Here is a 19,636-nt window from a genome sequence, read left to right as displayed (position 1 = left end):
GAGAAGAAAGAGGGTTTGGGAATGGAGTGGCTGGTGGGCAACCGAGGTGTCCATGGATGGATAGCACCAACAGTTCCTTGAGAGATTAGGGAAGAGGGAATTCTTGAAACAAATGAGTTTGACGCGTTTTTATTTCTTTTTTTAATATTATACAATTAAGGACGTGTTCACTTTTACTGCGCCAAGTCACCCAGCAATAGAGGATTTCTATTATTTTCCGTATGGGGGTTAGTGTGAGGAGAGAGAGAGACAGGTGGGAAGCTTTCTTTCAGCATTTAACATTAAGGCTACGTTTTATGTGCAGGAATAAAATAAAATGTAACTTCGAATGGAATGAAAGTATTATTCCATTATTTGGTATGACACGGTGAATACCCTTTTCGATGGCTTACATTACTTTTTAATAAAAATCTAATTAATATTCAGACGATGAATTATGGAAATGACTTACTAATTTTTTTTAATAAAAATCTAATTAATATTCTGACGATGAATTATGGAATGTTATAAGATGCCCAATACTGTCATTGAAAAAAATAAAGAAAATCTTTAAAATAAAATAAAATATTATTTTTGACTCCAAATGATTGTTACTTTTTATTTTATATTATCATTGCTCCATATATAATTGTTCGAAGAGAGAAAGATGGAGAAATCACATAAATGTTTCAACAGAAAGATACGAAAAAAAAAAAAGAAGAAAAAGTTATATACTCAGAAGATAAAGAGATTAATATTTGCAATTTGGTTGAAGATTCTGCAACTTTTTATCAATGGCAGTGGGTATTTTCAGAAGAAAGGTGAAAGACCTTTATCATGTCTAATAAAGAAGTTGAAAAATGAAATGTGAAATATTTTTTTTGTCTATACGAAAGATTTTTGCCTTATTGGAATGTGATGAAGGGCTTATTAGGAATATTAGAAAAATATTTAATCTTACTATGAAATGAAATAGCCATTCCATAGCTTTAGTAATAGAATGAATTTTCATTCCAATGGAATGGCCATTCCATTCCATTCCTCCACACCAAACAAATGAATGGTTAGAATGGACATTCCATTTCATTTCATTCCCGCATATCAAACGTAACAGTATGTTTCAATCAAAGTCGAGGGGAGTTTTATGCACTGTTGGCACGATTGTATCTTATAACTATCCCGCTAGCATCGTTCTACATGAGAAGTGTCATTACATGTTATGACATACATGTAGTGTCAATGTTCTTTAAAAAGAAAAACATGTTGGACGTTTTGAGTTGTATTTGTCTTCAAGAACACAGCAGGGTACTGAACCCTACATTTCTTCCAAGCCGGCTCACTCAATTTTCTTTTTTCCCCTAATTTTTTCACTCAAATTTTAAAAACTCAAATTGATAAAACTTGAAAGTTTCTACCCTACCATATCAAAGTAGACTATCCAAATTACTACTTCCAACATAACATAAACCTTAAACGGGCGAAACCCACACCCACACGGGTTTTCACTCTTAAAACTGTTCCCGTTCAAAATCCTTAAACAATATCTCAAACCCGTTTTAAGCTGGTCGAGCGGAGTGAGACAATTGTTTTGTCAGCCGGCGTAAGCTATATGTGGAAACCACCAAGTAAGTTCATAAAGCTAAGTGATTGGAATTAAATTCTTTGCTGTTTTCTTAAGGTAGAATAAAAATGGAAAGTGTATTCTTTAAATTAAAATAGGTGACAAGGGAAGGGAATGGAATGTGACAAGGAACATGGCATTGCTACTACTCCTCATGATGTTGTTTTGCCTTCATCCCATTCATGCAACACCTTATCCTTCACAAAATTCCCAGGTTTCAGGTACATTTTTTGCTCCTTAATTGTTCTTTCATATTAATTTCTATGGATTCAATAGTTATTACATAATTAATATAAATCTATAAAATGAGTCTGCATTTTTTTTTTCATCTACTAATCAAGCAATCATCAAAGCCTTTACTTGATTGAGAATTCAAGAGGCATGAAAGTATTTTTACCTATCCGGGAAAAAAAAATGGCGTTTTCAAGCCACATTTGGATTTTGATAATTAATTTGATTATATTGTGAAGCAACATTTTGGCCTCATTGGCTATATAGAGACATAAGGATAGAGATATATGGACCAATCTGCCCTTTATTATTATTTATTTAATTCTCTTTTCCTTGCAAGAACCACATAGTTTTAGTACAAAAAAAAAAAAAAAAAAAAAAAAAAAAAAAAAAAGAACAAAACGTATCTCAATTTTGATTACTCAAGTATACAAACTAATAAAATCTAAACACCAACATAGTTTTATCGTGCATTAATCTAAATAATATACGTAAATTGTGTATTGCTATTTGTAATGACATCAGACAGACATCTCGTAAATATCATCAAATATAAGTGTAGTTAGTCGGGTGCCATCGAATTTACAAATTTTATGTATATCTTCTCTTCTGTCACAAAAAGTACTAGGGTTTCAAGTCTTCTTAGAGTATTGTGATTGGAAAAATATTTATATATCAATTATAAAAAAACATTAATACTGGTTCATTTTAGCACATAATTCATGTTTGGGGACATTTTGGGCTGATACCCTGCCTTAGAGGAAATGGAGTCATTATAAGTTTTCTATCCTTTTTTCTTCTTTTTCTTCTCCCTCTTCTCTTTTATTCCTCTTCTTTTCCTTTCCTCTCTCTCTCTCTCTTTTTTTTTTTTTTTTTACCTTTTTCTATTACTCTCCAACGGGCTGATACCCTTGCCTTAAAGAAAAATATTTATATATTAATTATAAAAAAAAAAACATTAATACTGGTTCATTTTACCACATAATTCATATTTGAGGACATTTTGGTTCCTCTGCCTTCAAAAAAATGGAGTAATTCTAATTTTTTGTCCTTCCTTTATTCTTGTTTGCCTCCCCCCCTTCTTTTTTCTCTTCCTCTTCTTTTCCTTTCCTCTCTCTCTTTTTCTTTTTCTTTTTCCTTTTTCTTTTACTCTCCAACTTTACCTTTCTTAATCTCCAGCCCATCTTTCCTCAAGCTACCTTGAATTTCAATCCATCAAGCTCCATTTCCGGTTTATTGATTAGAGACTATTCTCAGTTTTTTTTCGTTATTTCATATTAACTCATATTCTAAAATTTAAAAATTAAAATTAAGCTTAATTTTATAGATTTATTCTTGATGGTAGTAGAAAAAGGGGATGTTCATGGAGATGAAGATTTTATTTTATTTTATTTTATGAATTATAGGAAATTTAATATTAGTCGACAAAAATTGGCAAAGTAAAAATTTAAGTAATTCTACTACACCTGTTTCGAAAATAAATTCTTAAGTTAATTGTAGTTTTATAATTAAGACCTTTTAATTAAAAAATATAAAAATATTTATATATATATTTACCCTTTTATTTTAAAAATAAAAAAATGAAGGAGCTAATTCGGGTTAGGCTTTCTGGGTTGGGCCAAGCTAGGACCGAACCTGAAGCCGCTATTTATATGCCAAGCCCGATCTTGGCCCAGTCCACCAAGTATAGAGTGATGCAATCCTATAATTGACACTAATTAATGATTCAACATGGTGTTGCTTTTCTAGACTTCAATCAAAGCCATATTTTTGGAGACGAAGGAAAGATGGAGCAACTGTCTTCAACTAAACTTGAAGTGAGACAAGAGATAACAACAGTTCAAAGACGTGGCGGCGGCGGTGGAGGTGGCCATGGCGGCGGCGGTGGCCATGGTGGTGGTCACGGTATCAGTGGGAGAGGATCACAAGGCGATGAGACGCATTCAGGGCATGGGAATGCAGCTTTGATTCCCTTGTATACTGCTGGTGCAATGAACCACCACCGTATCAATAACAACCACCACCACCATGGTGCTAACAGTGCCACTCTCAACAGCAGTGGTTGGGCCTACTTGTTCTGTGTTGTCTTGGCCTCACTTTTCCTACTCTCTTCTACATAGTAAAATTTTCAAACACTGGATTGCATCACTCTCTACTTTTGGATGTGTAAGATATTTAAACTATCTGATTTTATTGTTTGTATGTATGGCTTTGCATTAATCATTTGTTTTTAGATGGTACAGAAATTTATTGACCTCTCATATTTTTCATTTTGTATTTATAATTTATACATTGTCTAATAATTTTCTCTTGCCTATTAGTATTGTGTTAGAGGGTGGTCATGTTATACATATCCGAATGGGGAAGGAATTGAGTATATGAATGGGTTATACAATATTATCCAATAATTTAAGTTTTTGGGTTAGAGGGTAAGCGTCCAGCTTGTTAAGTTGGTATTAAAGTCGGACATCTAATGTCACGCCAAGCATCCGACTTGAAGGTGTCTAGGTTTTGCCTCGAATAGTTAAGGTGGTCCGATCGCAACGAGAGCGTTACAAGTTCAGGTGGGAAAGGTGTTCAGGTCCCAATCTTATCTTGAGTAGGCAAAGTGGTCTAACTACAAGAGGGCGTTGCGAGTTGTCCCATATCAAATCTGAATGGGGAAGAAATTGAACGCTGTTAATTCTTAGTGAAATCACAATGATATATTCTTTCCATTAATGTAAAATGTTAACCTAAGCAATTTAGCCTCAAAAAAAGCTGGTTAGACATTCGCTCAATCGACACAAAGTACACATGTTACATTTGCCATTTCACATGTAAGTTAAGAATGACTGATATCCAAATCAAACATGGTTGATGAAACTGAAAACAAACGTAGTTGCAGATTTCTGAAAGCAGTGTATGGGCGTGTAATGCCATGGAAATGTCAGCAACAAGATCAAAAAATAAACCAAAAACACAAAAAACCGCATGAACAAGTCAGAAATCTTGCAACTTCAAAATCAAACAGATGGCGGCATAGTCGGCTTGTTATACACAATCGGTCAGGCCCCAAACACTGTTGACCTTCACCGCCAGGCTTCAATCCGCTCTGGCCTCGAATTTATTCGGCTCAAATTGCTAACTTCCTTGCTCTTCTCTACAGGTCCCAGTACCTGAAATAAGGGTTGCTGCCCATTAATTTTTCCAGGGCCCTTGTCAACATTAGAATCACTTGATTGGCCAATTTTGCCCGCATGGGTTTTTTCCCGGACTTGGTTCTTTGGACCATTAGTCACACCTGCTTCGGTTTCATTCTTGTAAGTGTTAACTGGATTAGGGGAGACACAACCTCCACAAGGTTCCTCGATAGAAGTTGAATCACTATAAGCTTCTCCATCAGTCATGTCATCAAGGTCATTAGAGTCAGAAGCACTTCCTGAAATGGGTTCTTCAGCAGCGAAGGCCAAGTCCGTTCCTTCTTTTTCTTGCACAGTATCTTCCACACATGGCTGTGGTGGACTCTCGTGTCCATTCCCATCAGAAGGCTCTAGGCTGGAAATAGGAGCTGGTTCTACAACTGAATCTTCTCTTCCCCGTAGTGTCTTCACAATAAGGGTCTTGAGGAAGTTCATCACTTGGACCGCATACATCAATGCAGTCAATGGATCAGACATCTGCAACCAAAAAAAGAAGAAAGAAAGAAGGCTGTCATTAAACCAACAATTGGCAGATCATCAGCAATGAGCAGAGCATATGGCTGAAAAAATTGAAAAGCCATTTCACAAATTTAGTTTCTAACATCTCATTCATTATATTTTGTTTAAAGTAAATTATATGCCAGCTGCATTATGCATGTCTCAACATCCATATTTTGTCATTAACACTCTGGGAACTTTAAGAATACTTAAGATGCCTATCATATTGGTATAAGTAAAATCTCGATTCTTCTTTACAATCTCCTTTTTCTTATTAAAAAAATAAATATTTATCAATAAGAAATATATATACATATATATGGTAGAGCTACAGTTTCTACAGAAAAGCCCTTTCCTATTCCGTGTTTCAGAAGGAATCTTCAGCCAGAAAATAACTAGGCAAGGGGTGCCTTGGATGACCACACAAAATATTGAATCCATTCATTGCATTTTACATGAAACTTAACTCAGGATGCTGTAAAAAATGCAAAATCACCTTACCAACTAGAATAAGAAGACATTAGGTTACTCATTCGAACCTACTTGCCTGTATTCAAGAGAAGTGTTAAAACTACGTAGGCCTGTTTAAATACAATGAAAATTCAAGGTCTCAATTAGAAAACCTATATAGCACACATTGCACTCCATTTCCCATGGGATATTGGACCATAATTGCTTAATGAATAAGAGAGAAGTACAGATATTTAGAAGGGTATGTCTTGCGTCTTAACGCCAAAAAAATATATGCAAACTCACCTGTGTCATATTTGGTGCAAACACCATAGCAATGTTGCGTGCATTCATCTTGTTCAGGTGTTCCTGTTGGGCAACATCAGCCATCAGGTTTATTGCCCAATCCAATAGAGCAGCTTCTGCCGGGGGTAAGAGCCTCACAAGCGCAGTACAATCATCTTCTGACTGGCACTGCATTACCTGCTCAGATGATAGAGAATCCAATACCCCAGTTGGGAGTTCTCTGAACCAGGCCTGCAGAATCAAATATCGTAACTTTTTTTTTTTTTGATAAGTAGAATCAAATATCATAACTTAGATCAAATATAACTTAGAAGCAAACAAATAGAATCCCTATCCACCATCAGATTGAAAAATATTATGTAGATCTGCAAATATAACTCAGAGCAAATATTGCTTCATTAGGCTACATGAAAAAGATAGGTATTCCTTGATTTGGCCATTACTCAATAAGGCTTTTCTAGAAGGGAAAAAGAAAAGAGGAAGGATCTTGCGTCCTTTCCTCCCACTTGTGGGAGGAAGGGACATGGTGCTCATGGGGAAATAAGTTTCTCTCTATATTCCCTTCACTCCACTCCTCTACCTTCCTTAAATTTTCCCTCTCTACCAAACAGGCTGTGTTTTTTCTTTCTTGTGTAAGAAAAAGGTTTTAGTTGAAAGAAAGAAATTTATGACAAGATGCCTAAGCTCAGCCTCAAACATATTGAAGCCCCAACATCCACCAGTCCATTAGTTTCTAGGAAGTCTGAAAATGATTAAGCAGAATATAATTATACATAAATAAATGGTTGTTATTATCACTAATTATCTATTGGTAACTTGAGCGGTCAGGATGCAATTTCAGATCCCCCAATATTCACCAGTTTATTGATTTCCAGAAAGTCTGGAAACAAATAAGCAGGCCTTTACCATTATCCACATTGGAATTGAGGTTTGGTTGCTATTAAAAACTAAAAATAAATTAGCATGTCAAGCCCATGATTTTAATCTAACAGGATCATTGTGCCAACTCAAGGAGTGAAAGCTAAGTTCTGGTTACGATTATCCATAGCAGAGGTTAAAAAGGGAGCCCATTTGGAGTGGGTAATGATTGAAGGCGCATGAAACTTCTCTTTTTGTTAGGTTAATAGGACTTGGGTTGGAAAATTTTGTGGAACAAAACTGCAGTCTGTAACTTTTCTTTGATTTACTAGCTTAGATGAGTGTTAGCTGATATATGATAGCCTAGAATCAAGGATGTGACTTACCATATTAGCCGAGATCCGATAACCTAGAATCATGGAATTTCTCTTTATTTAGGCATATATTTTGGCATAGAATATGCAGTGATATTCAGTTTCCTTTCTTGTAATATTTACATGTGCTCTTTTTAGTGTTTATATACCAGAGATGTGAATGAATGTGAATCCTCATTCAAGCTTTTACATATTCTGATTCTCCTTCAAGCCTTCACATATTTCTCTTGTATTTTTCTTGGTATTAGAGCCATACCCAGTCCTTGATTCAGTGTCACGCCAAGCGCCCATCCGGGAGGTGTCAGATAGGCAAGGTGGTCCGACCACAAGGAGGGCATTGCGAGTTCTGGTAGGGGGAGAATGTTAGAAGTTCTTGTTTCACATCGGATCCGGATGGGGAAGGTCAGAGGGCAAGTGCCCTAAAAAAAAGTTTGTATTTGGATTTTCGGAAATGGTATGAGGAGACATTGTAGATTATTCCATCTACATATTTTAAACATGTGTACGAAGGGGAATGGTCTGAGGAGAACATGTTGATTGTTTATGGTGTGAGGAGATATTGTTGATTGTTTATGGTCTAAGGAGATATTGTTGATTCCTCCATCTACATATTTTAAATATGTGTATGGAGGGCTCTGATATGAGGAGACATTATTGCTTGTTTATGGCCTAAGGAGACATTGTTGATAATTTATGGTCATAGGAGACCCAAGCTGACTCAGAAAAGACATATCTACAGGGTTTTGGAGATAACGACATGGTAATGTCTTCGCTAGCAATTCAATGCAACCAAATATAATCGTTGGCTATATGTATATAAAGACTGTGTTTGAGAATGCATTGTCCAAGTTGAGCATCTCAGATATTCACGCACCAACTTGAGGGGAAGTGTTAGTCGAAATATGATAGCCTAAAAGCATGGATGTAACTTACCATATTAGCCGAGATATGATAACCTAAAATCATGGAATTTGTCTTTATTTAGGCATATATTTTGGAATAGAATATGCAATGATTTTATTCAGTTTTCTTTTTTGTAATATTTTCATGTTCTCTATAGTGGTAGGCTTACGTGGGATGTGCGTTTTCGGCTTTCCTTTTACGATTGAGAGCTAGATGATGTTTTTGGCCTGCTGGATCTTTTGTATAGACAGGAGGTGGATGGTAGAGGGTCTGATTCCTTGGTTTGGGTGAATTCTCCTAAGGGAAGTTTGAGGTCCGTTCTTTGTTCCTCTACCTTGCCGAGTTTCATGATTCCAATTTCCCATAGAAGATGGTGTGGGGTTCAAAGGCTCCTCTCAGAGTGGCCTTTTTTGTTTGGACTATAGTTTGGGACAAGATTTTGACCTTGGACAATTTAAGGAAGAGAAGATAGATCACAATCAACTGGTATTGTTTGTATAAAAATGATGGAAAGTCTGTAGATCACCTTTTTTTGCATTGCCCTGTGGCTTATGCCTGTTGGTGTCTTATTTTTGATTTGTTCGGCGTTCTGTGGGTCATGCCTCAGTCCTCGAGGGATTTGATTAACTGATGGAAAGGCTTCAGTGTGAGGGCCCACGCCCGGGATTTTTGGAGGGCGTCTCCCCTTTGTGTTTGGTGGTGTATTTGGAAGGAGCGGAATAAAAGATCTTTTGATGTGGAGGAATCGTCCATTGGGGTGCTGAAATTTTCTATTATTAGTTCCTTTTTTTAGTTAGGTGATGGGGAGAAATTGAATATCTTTAGATGAAATCATGGATTTTTTTTGGGTTCCTTGGGTCCCTAGGTCCTTTCTTGGTATAGTTTTCTGGATGCGTTCCTCTTTTGAACACTCTAATATACTCTTTATTTATCAAAAAAAAAAATGTTCTCTTTTTAGTATATATATACCAGAGCTGTGAATCCTCATTCAAGCCTTTACGTATTCTGATTCTCATTCAAGCCTTTACATATTTCTTTTGTATTTCTTCTATCTTTTTTTCCTTCTATTAGAAATTTCAAAAGTAAGTTGGTGTTAGTTGTTACCTCTTGCTCAAGGTTGAAGAAGGAATTTGAAGCAACACACAGGGTAAATGCATAATCTTGTACACCAAGGGCCACTAGAGTTGCGTTGCTACAATTGACCAACTCTTCAATTGATCGAGCCCTACAAAATTGCAATTTCCTTTTTTATTTAAAACAGTACAAACCCCACCCTCTATTTATTTCTATTTTGTGTGTGTGTGTGTGTATATATAAATATGAGAATATTTATGAGAATACAATATACCTAAAACAATCGTGAGTTCCAGAGTGCATTTTACTCTTCTTTGCATTCATCATTTTTAAAATTGGTTAGTGTTTTATTGTATGTTGGCATCTACCGCTGCAAACTTCACCTAAAGACCTCAGCGCCATAATCAAGCCCTAATCAATCCATTATTGAGATTGAATTGGACAACTAGTGGTTAAAGACTGGATCACTGGTGGAGAAGCAAATTAATGAAGAGCAAAGCCTGTTGATGAGAGGATCGTGTGGCTGGAGACTTGAGAGGAGAGTTTAGTGGATCAAAAAATCCTTCATTCTTGTTTATATTGAACAATGCCCTTTTAGATAGGATAAAGCAACATAGAATAATAATATATTTCAGTGGCACAATGACATCATGGTACATGTCCAAAGACAGCCACTTCTTGCAAATATAGGTCGGAAGCTATATCCATACTTAATTTAACCAAAAACTTTGGAAAATATCATAATAGGAGTGATTAAATCCCTTAAATAACTCCTTGACAGAATATTGATACGAGTGAATCATGGGAGTAATTTTAGAATATTGATAATACCTTGACGTATACATAGTCTATTTGAGAAATCATTGAACGCATATTTTATTGCCCTTATTCCTAAGAAGGGCGGCGCCTTTGATATTAAGGACTTTCGGCCATCTAGCTTAGTGGGATGCATATATAAGCTTATTGCCAAGGTTCTTATTTTTAGGATGAGTAATGTTTTGGATGGAATTATTTCAGAGTTACAGAATGCTTTTGTTGGAGGACAGCAGATCTTGGATTCTGTTCTTATCGCAGGGGAATGTGTTGACTCTAGGTTGAAGAGTGGGGTTTATGGAGTCTTATGCAAACTTGATATCGAGAAGGCCTATGACCACGTTAATTGGAAGTTTCTTCTTTACTTGCTTCGGAGGATGGGGTTCGGAGATAGGTGGATAAAATGGATTGAAACTTGAATCTCGTCCGTTATGTTCTCTGTGCTCGCGAACGGTTCTCCTGCTGGCTTTTTTGCGAGCTCGCGAGGTTTGAGACAAGGAGACCCATTATCGTCTTTTTTATTCCTTATTTTCATGGAGGGATTGAGCAGATTAATGAGAAGAGCGGAAGGTTTGGGTTACATCAGGGGATTCAGAGTCGGCAGAGATGTTGTACATCAGATGGAGATCTCCCATTTGTTATTCGGGGATGATACCTTGGTTTTTGTGATGCCGATGTCTCCCAACTCAGATATCTAAGGTGCATTCTTGTTTGTTTTCAAGCAGTTTCCGGGCTTAAGATCAATGTTGGAAAGAGTGTGCTTGTCCTAGTGGGGGATGTTTAAGATATTTCCTCCTTAACTGCAGTTCTTGGGTCTAGGCGTTTTTCCTCTTCCTTATTTAGGACTACCCTTGGGAGTTTCCTCTACGAGAGTGGGGAATTGGGACCCGGTGATTAATAGGTATGAGAAGAGATTGGCAGGATGGAAAAAATAGTATCTTTCGAAAGGGGGGAAGGTCACTCTTATTAAGAGTACTCTCTCGTCCCTTCCTACCTACTTTTTATCTTTGTTTCAAATTCCATGCTCCGTTGCTGAAAGGATTGAAAAAATTCAAAGGAACTTTCTATGGGGTGGAAGAGGAGAGGAGTTTAAGTATCATCTTGTTAATTGGGAGCAAGTTTGTAAACCTTTGAAATTAGGCGGTTTAGGCATTCGAAAGCTGGTTCCTTTTAATAGAGCTTTATTGGGAAAGTGATTATGGAGATTTGGTAAGGAACGCCTGATAAGCGCCGAATATTGTATATTCAAGTGCCCTAAATTGCATTAGTAAAGTCCGTTGTATGTTAATTTATGTAGATTATCTTCATTTCTATATTTTTATGCATTTTCAGGTTCCTTGGCCCAAAAGGAGCAAAAATAAGGTGTTGTGGATTTTTGATCAACAATGTGCTCAAAAGCTGAATTTCAGGCAGCAGTGGAGCTCGATTTTGATTGCCACTTTTGACCCAGAAAGCTCGAGATCTGGACTTCCATTATAAAATGGCATATTTAGAGCTCTGAATTAGCTTTCTAAATCTTCAAACGGTTTGTCATTCGGAGCTCGGAGCAGAGAGTTATGGCCTTGTTACCAGAGGTGCGCAGAACTGCCTGGCAGCAATGAAATTCTGCCTTGATCTTCATTTTCGACCAACCATCCTTGAGAATTGGATCTCCACCAAAACATGAAGTATTTAAAGCTCTGAATTAGCTTTCCAAATCTTCAAACGGTTCGTCATTCGGAGTTCGGAGCGCAAAGTTATGGCCATTTCATCAAAGTAGGTCTGGGCGGAGCAAGTGAAGCATGGAGCTTTTTACACTAAATTCGAGTGCTCGAGGCCTTGCTTAGAGTGCTCGAATTTGGGGCAGAATTGCCTTCGGGAATTCTCATTTTGGCAGCCACTTGTGCATTGGTTTCCTCATTTTTCTACTTACTTCTTTATGAGGTGGTTGGGGATGTTTTTGGAGGAGGAGAGAGAGCTTTGTTGGAGGAGATAAGGCAAGGGAGGCCACGCAATATCATTAAGCTAGATTCTACAAGATTAGAGGAGAGAGAAAGAGGAGCAAGAGAAGGAGAGTTCTTGGAGTTCTTGAAGGCAACAATGGAGTCTTCTTCTTCTTCTTCCATTTTTGTATCCATGGATAACTAAACCTCCATCTAGGGAGGTGATGAAACTCCTTCTTGTAAGCATGTCTAGTTTTTGATTTATTTTGGGGAATGAAATGTGTATTTGACTAGTTCCATAATCTAGAGCATGTTACATAATGTAATGGATGTTTTAATGTTCTAAAGATCATGTTGCATTAAATACTCTTGTCTTAGATGATTTAATCTCATGGTTGTATGGCTTGTAGTTTCATAGTGACAATGGAGCTAAGACTATGGAATGGTTTTAATGGCAGGATTTTGAGTAGCTTGTTAATTCATTGCTTAAGAATTTCTTTTGATGGATTAACCTTGTGACTTGTTATCATGTGCTCTCATCAATTGATTACTTGTTTGACAATCTCTAGCTTAGTGAGCATGTTGAGGATTGCACCATAGTTTAGGTAATTTAAGCATGTGGAGCTTTGATAGGTTGTTCTTACATTTTAATTAATTGAATTTCTTGAAGATGTTATAGTAGTCATGAATTGCTATTCATCAATGTCATTTCTACATTAATTCCCCAAATCAATCATATAATTAGCTTGTGCAAAGGTTTGGAGTGGATTCACTTCCCTAGACTTCCTTCTCTAAATCTTTTCTTTTAATCTCCTTCAATTTATTGTTTTATGCATTCTGAATTTGTAGTTTAGTGACAAACAAAACAAACCCTCTATGAACACCCCTTATCACTCAAAAATGACTCTAGACACTTAGGTTGCCATAGATTAGGGCAGTCCCAGTGGTTCGACTTACCCGACCAATAGCCCTATTTTACAATGATTCGTGCTATTGCGAAGGTTGATGTTTAGTTGATCAACCGATCAATTTTTGGCGCCGTTGCCGGGGACTGCAAACGGTTTAGCGACCAAAGTTCTAGGGTTAATTTTAGTTTGATTGTGAATATTGTGTCTTGTGAATACTCCTTGTGTATTTTTGATCATCTTCGTGTTTGTGAGATTCTAGGGACTCGAAACTCGCCGTGGGAACGCTAGCAAATTGAAAGTCTAGAGGCCCCCAGGTAAGTCTCGTGACTTCTAGTTTCGCATTGTGAATATTGTGTATGTGTTTAATTTAGCTTGTGAAGCCCTTGTCGAGGCTATTTTTGTTTTACTATATTGCAAAGCATCGGTCCTTGTCGTGGCCATTTATTTCCTATCTTGTTGATAATTGAGGAGAAAGGGATCATTGTATGTGGAGTTGATGATAAAGAATTATTGTGTTGATTATGTTGTGTGTTGTTGATGTTTAAGTCCTAGATGGAGGGTAATTATCTTCCAACTCAATTCTACACACCACATGAGTTTTGTGCATTTTGCTCTAGTCATACACATCATACGAGAGAATGTCTTCCAACGAGACAATTCTCGGACTTCTATCTAGAGCAACCAAATGAAAATTTCTTTGAACCAGGTAGTGATCCATACTTCAATGGTTATAACTCGGGTTGGGGAGACCAACAAAACTTCTTGTGGCATGACATAGGAAATTCAACCCCACAATCTCATATGCAACCTTTTCAACCCAATGATCATTCTTTCCCGCCCTCTTCTCCTTGTCCACCGTCTCCATTGGATGAGTTAATTGTTGCTAACAACCAAATGATGGAGTCTATGCACACGCAAATGATGGAGTCCAACAAGCAAATGTTGGATGACATTGTTAGCATGCAATCCACCACTCATTCTCATTCCCAATTTAGAGTTGATTTAGATGACCAAATAGCCCAAATTCAACAAATGGTTGATGCTCTAAATCATGGAAATGAAGAAGAATTTTCCATTGAACTTGTGGCCAATCCAAAAGAAAATTCTATGAATGATGAGATTACTCCTAGTAACTTTCATCATGAGAATGATCAAATGGTCATCACGTATGAAAATGATGAAATGGTGGTTGAAAATCAAATTGTTGCCACTCATAAAATGGAAGAATTTGTGGTTAAAAATGAGGAAAAAGATGATGAGATTGCATCCTTTAAAACTCCAGAACAACCCCTAAATAATCCTTTGCTTGATGCACCTCCTTCAATGGAGGATCCTCTAAAAGCTTGTTTGGCTCATTTCAATTGTGAGGATTTTAATGTTGACAATTCCATTTCGGAGGTAAATTCTTTGCTTAATATTTATCCACCTATTCATTCTCTTCCTTGGTCAACATCAAATGTATCTCTTTCTTGGGAGCTTGCATCTCATCCCATTCCCTCACTTGAGTTGTCTCAAGTTGTTGAGCCCGAACCGCCGGATAAGTGTGAGGAGGATGTTGAAATTTTGAAGGATAAGTTGTCGAGCATTCCCGTGCTCAATATGACCCTTCAAAAGCCTTTGCTAGGTGCACTCTCACCTACTCCATCTTCCTATAATCCAAATCAGCCCCATAGTCCAAAGTTCTTCATTGAGGATGAAGAGTGGATTGAGGTCTTTTCATTACCTCTTTCCAACTTTTGTCTTCAAGCTTTTTTCCTTCCGCTTCCAAAAGAACTTTCTTACTTAGGGAAGCTTGAATCTCTAGAGAGACATGGTATAGGGTAAGGAGGACTAACTTGATCTCGGTGTGTCTAGCTATCGAGATTTTTGAGGATTAGTGCCTGCTCTAACTTCGTCTAACTATCGACATTAAATTTAGCAACTCAAGGGAAGCAATTCTTTCAATTTCCAAGCTTCCTTCTCTTTGAAATTGCTCGTGCCTTGCAAAATTTTCTGGGAAACGGTTTAGAAAAGCCAAAAATTTGATTTTTCTTAGACCTTCTCAACTCTAATTTTCATTCCCGGAAATTTCCATCGCTTCCTAGCAATTTCACCGGATCTTGGGAATGCTACTCATGTGCATAATGTCTCATTTGTAATACATTCTTGAAATTTTTCGCAAAATCATCCATGCATTGAAATTCTTGCACTATTTAAAATTTTTCCATGCATTTGCAATGTTTAAAAATTTTTCAAAATTCCCCATGCATTGTCCCATGCAAAATTTCAATTTCTTTCCATACATGCAAAGCTTCAAAAATCCATCCATGCATTAGATTGGAATAATGTGCAAAGTTTTAAAATTTTCCATGCATGGCTTGAATTGAAGCTGCTGCTTGCAATGATTTTTCAATGCATGGGAATGACATGAAAAATTTTCGATGCATGGAATGGCATGCAAAGTTTTCAAATATTTTTCCAACTGCCATGCAAAGCTTTAAAAATCTTTCCATGCATGGGAATGACATGAAAAATTTTTGATGCATGGAATGGCATGCAAAGTTTTCAAATATTTTTCCAACTGCCATGCAAAGCTTTAAAAATCTTTCCATGCATGGGAATGGCATGCCAAGTTTAAAAATTTTCCATGCATGCACTGGAATGGAATGAATTTGCAAAGTTCAAAATTCATCCATACATTGGAAATGTGTTACATTTTGAAAATTTTTCCAATTATATCCATGCATTAGCAAGATGTTGCAAAGTTTGACACATTTGTTTCAACAATTGCATCCATTCAAAATGCTCACTGGGCCAAGATTCAAGTGCTCGAATGATCTAACCAAAATTCCATGAGCCTACTGCCAAAAATTGGAGCAATCCAACTCTCATTTGGATTGCTCCAACTTCCTCACCATCATTCCGAGGCTACTGCTTGTATTTCGAGCACTCTAATTCCATTTTAGAGTGCTCGAAATGTGAACCAATCTCATCCCAAGCTCACTACCCTCACTTCGAGCTCTCTAGCACCCGTTTGGAGTGCTCTAAATTCCAGGTGCCATTTTTAAATTTCCTCATCCAAATTTAGGCACCTCTCTGTTTGTTTCTCGAGCACTCGAACCATGCATTTCGAGTGCTCGAGCTTCCAACCCAAAATTTCAGCATGCTCGAAACTTCTACAAAAAAAAAAAAAAAAAAAAAATTCCAAGGCTTCTGCTTGTTTTTGGAGCACTCGAAGCCAAATTTTGAGTGCTCGAAAAACCAAACCCACCCTTCTTCACCAAACAAACCTCGACTCACCATCCACCCTCACCAACCTCAACTTTCCTCCTCTCATTTCTCTCTCTACACACTCCTCACACCTCTCGGCACATGAACCAAACATCAACCCAACTTCACTCTCCATCACCTTCAACCATCTTCTTCTTCCTCTCGGCATCCCTCCACACATATCCCATCTCTCGGCATCCCGAGCCCTCAAAGACCCTCATCAACCTCACCACCTTACCACCTTATACACCAACCTTCCCTCATCTCTCTCTAACCTACACACCTCACCTCCACGACACCTCCATGCATGCATGCATGCACCAACCTTCCTTCCTCTCTCTCTCTCAACCCCAGCTTGCAAACCATGCACACCAACCCATCTTTCCACTCTCGGCACCTTCACTCCCTAACCACACCCCCACTCTCGGCAATGCTCATCATCAACACCATTCATCTTCCCTCACACCACCCTCCTCCAAAACCTCAACCATCCTCACCCCAACCCAACCAACTCTCGGCAACTCCTCCATCAACTATCCTCACTCTACCATCAACCCCACTTAACTAACTCCGACCAACCCACATCAACCCACAAACCTGCATGCCGAGTGCTCGAACACTCCCTAACCATCAACTTCCCCAACACAAGTCCTCTCGGCTTCAACTTCCACAACCCACCTTCCCAACCCAATCAACTCCAAACCATCACCTCTTAGCAAACCCCAAACACCCACCATCCCTCTATCCTCACCACTCTCCAACACCAACGCACCACCACACCAACTCACCATCACCCCCATCAACCACCAACCAACCTCACTATCCATCATCCCCACCATCCATCCCTCACTCACTGCCACCATTTCGAGTGCTCGAAGTGAAGCTTCGAGCACTCGAAACCACCTAATCCCTCTTTTAAACCCCCACACTCCCATTTCGAGGGCTCGCCGCTGCCATCACAACACCACCCTCAACCCCTCGGCACACACACCTCCCTCCTCTCTCTCTCCATAACATCAACCTCTCCACCCTCTCGGCATCTACACACACCAACACTCTCTCTTTCAACCCATCTCTCAACCATGCAATCCACCACCTTCACTCTCGGCCACCCTCACCAAACCACCCCACCTCAAAACCATCCTCCTCTAAAACCCACTTCCCATTCCCCACCCTCTCGGCCTCCATCACCACCCAACCTTCTAACACCAACCTACACAACCCCTTACTCCCGGCAACTCTCTCTCTACTCACCCCTCCACCACCACCCCTCTTCCTCTCAAGCTTTCCATGCTCCATTCTGAGTGCTCCCCACCCATCCTCCCTCACTCTCTGCCTGTCATTCTAGCACTCGAAGCAAGCATTTCGAGTGCTCGAGTTTGCTCGAAACCACAACCAACCTCTCCCTCAATGCAACCCACCTCTCGGCTCCCACCAAACCCACCACCACCTTGCATGTAAGCATGCAACACCACCCTTCCTTACTCTCGGCAACCATCTTTCCCAACCCCAGCCTCCTCCAACAAACCCACCATACATGCAATCATGTATACATCAACCCGATCAACCCACTTCCATGCCTCACCATCTTCCTCAACTCCTCACCACACACAACCCATCTCTCCACCTCACAACCATCCCAACAACCACCTCACAACCATCCCAACCAATCGGCATCCCTCACTTCACTACCCCAACTCAACCCAACCCTTCCCTCGGCCCTCCTCACCTCACCACTCTAACCAAACTACAACACCCCCCACAACCCCCACACATCCAACCCTCATGCATGTTTTCATATAAAAAAAAAAAGAAGAAGAAGAAGAGTAAAATGGCATACTTTTGGCATTCTTTTGCTATCCATTTTAAACTTGTGGCTAATGTGTGCCAATTTATGTTTTTGTATAGATTTCTATCTTTCAATAACATTCATGTTCGTATTATTTTTTCTGTTCCCGTTTTTCTTAAGAGACCTATGCTTTTACATGTATATTTTAGTTGTATTTTGATAGGTCTTCATATCCAAGTTTGGGGGAAGCATTTGCGCACTCATATAGCTGAACATCTTTGTCCTCGTCACTCCACTTGGTATTATTGTTCTTTTCCTCTCTTTGCGCTTATTTTGATTTACTTCTCTTCTCACATTGAGGACAATGTGACATTCAAGTTTGGGGGTGCATTAGGACATTTTTGGTTTTGCATTTTTGCTAAGCAATGATAGTATAACTTGACACTTGTCGGAGACGAAGCATATGTTTAATACTTTGTGTATAGAAGCAATTGACATTTTTGAAAATAAAGAAAAATTTGAGTTGAAATGATTATGTGGATTCAAATTAGTCTGTATAAATGTCTCAATTAGATTCTCGCTGGATTTGACACTCTTTTAAGCTTCACAATGCACAGATGCACATTGGAAACTTAACTGTGAGGCATGCAACTTGATTGACCTTGACCTTGGCCTAGTTAATTTGATTTGATGAACCTGATAGATGAATATCTTTGGCATGATTTAAGTTGTCTTAAAAAAAAAAAAAAAAAAAAAAAACTGAGAAAGAAAGAAAAAAATGACCAGTTGACGTTCGTAGCTTTTCCAACTCGAGCTATTAAGCCCTAGGAGTGTCTCTACACTTAGCACCCTAAAGCCGTCTGGTTTGGGAGTTGTTGGCCTAACGCTTGCTACAAGGGTTGGTTAGAAAGCTTAAAGGACTTAAACATTGCACGGTCATTCAAAAAAAATGTAATAAACATGGTTCGCTAGAGTTCGTAGCCTTTCCAACTTGAGCTATTAAGCCCTTTGGAGTGTCTCTACACTTAACACCCTAAAGCCATCTGGTTTGGGAGTTGTTGGCCTAACGCTTGCTACATAGGTTGGTTAGAAAGCTTAAGGGACTTCAGCATTGCACAACCATTCTATGTTTCGCTTATGAGTTGCAATAAATTGTCAACAAGCAACAAAAGTTGTCTTGTAAATAAAATCATGCCTTAGGGACCTCATTTAAAGGGGAATTCAATGATTTGAAAACTTGTGCTTGGAAATTGGAAAAGAAAGTAAAAGCCGCATGTTGAGAATCCAATCCACTTTCACTGAAGTTAGAGTTGATTTCCATTTAAGAGATGACAATTGAGTTATTTATATGGACTATGATGTTGATACATGCATGTTGAAATGTGTTTAGTATCAATGCTTCATATATGCAAGGTAGTCTTCCCAATGACCCCATCTCCAGCTCTTTTTCTGTTTCAAGTTATTTTTGAGCTATGTATA

General features: G+C 38.3%; 2 protein-coding genes across 2 annotated transcripts in view; one reads left to right on the top strand and one right to left on the bottom strand.

Annotated features, from left to right (window-relative positions):
- Positions 1 to 1,480: 1,480 nt before the first annotated feature.
- On the top strand, positions 1,481 to 4,033 carry LOC132306306 (uncharacterized). Its single transcript, XM_059803646.1, has 2 exons — positions 1,481 to 1,821; positions 3,581 to 4,033. The coding sequence occupies exons 1-2, from the start codon at positions 1,734 to 1,736 to the stop codon at positions 3,949 to 3,951; spliced, it is 459 nt and encodes a 152-aa protein (XP_059659629.1). The 5' UTR covers positions 1,481 to 1,733; the 3' UTR covers positions 3,952 to 4,033.
- A 578-nt stretch (positions 4,034 to 4,611) lies between these two features.
- LOC132306304 (rho GTPase-activating protein 5-like) overlaps positions 4,612 to 19,636 on the bottom strand; it is a 37,687-nt gene continuing 22,662 nt past the window's right edge. The window contains exons 4-5 of the mRNA XM_059803645.1: positions 6,268 to 6,498; positions 4,612 to 5,490 (exon numbers count right to left, since the gene is read on the bottom strand). Coding sequence (XP_059659628.1) covers positions 4,903 to 5,490; positions 6,268 to 6,498 — 819 coding nt within the window. The 3' untranslated portion in view covers positions 4,612 to 4,902. The remainder of the gene's footprint in view (positions 5,491 to 6,267; positions 6,499 to 19,636) is intronic.

The sequence above is a fragment of the Cornus florida genome, unplaced genomic scaffold, assembly GCF_030987335.1.
Source record: "Cornus florida cultivar Cherokee Brave unplaced genomic scaffold, ASM3098733v1 CherokeeBrave_3.0.0_Hap2_Chr05, whole genome shotgun sequence".
NCBI lineage: Eukaryota > Viridiplantae > Streptophyta > Magnoliopsida > Cornales > Cornaceae > Cornus > Cornus florida.
Note: the sequence above shows the minus strand (reverse complement) of the source record. Positions and strands in the feature narration are given on the sequence as shown.

Bases quoted from the DNA above. Each gene is read 5' to 3' on its own strand.
- LOC132306306 (XM_059803646.1), top strand. From the start codon at position 1,734: ATGGCATTGCTACTACTCCTCATGATGTTGTTTTGCCTTCATCCCATT. The intron at 1,822-3,580 runs GTACATTTTTTG...TTGCTTTTCTAG, and splicing joins ACAAAATTCCCAGGTTTCAG to ACTTCAATCAAAGCCATATT.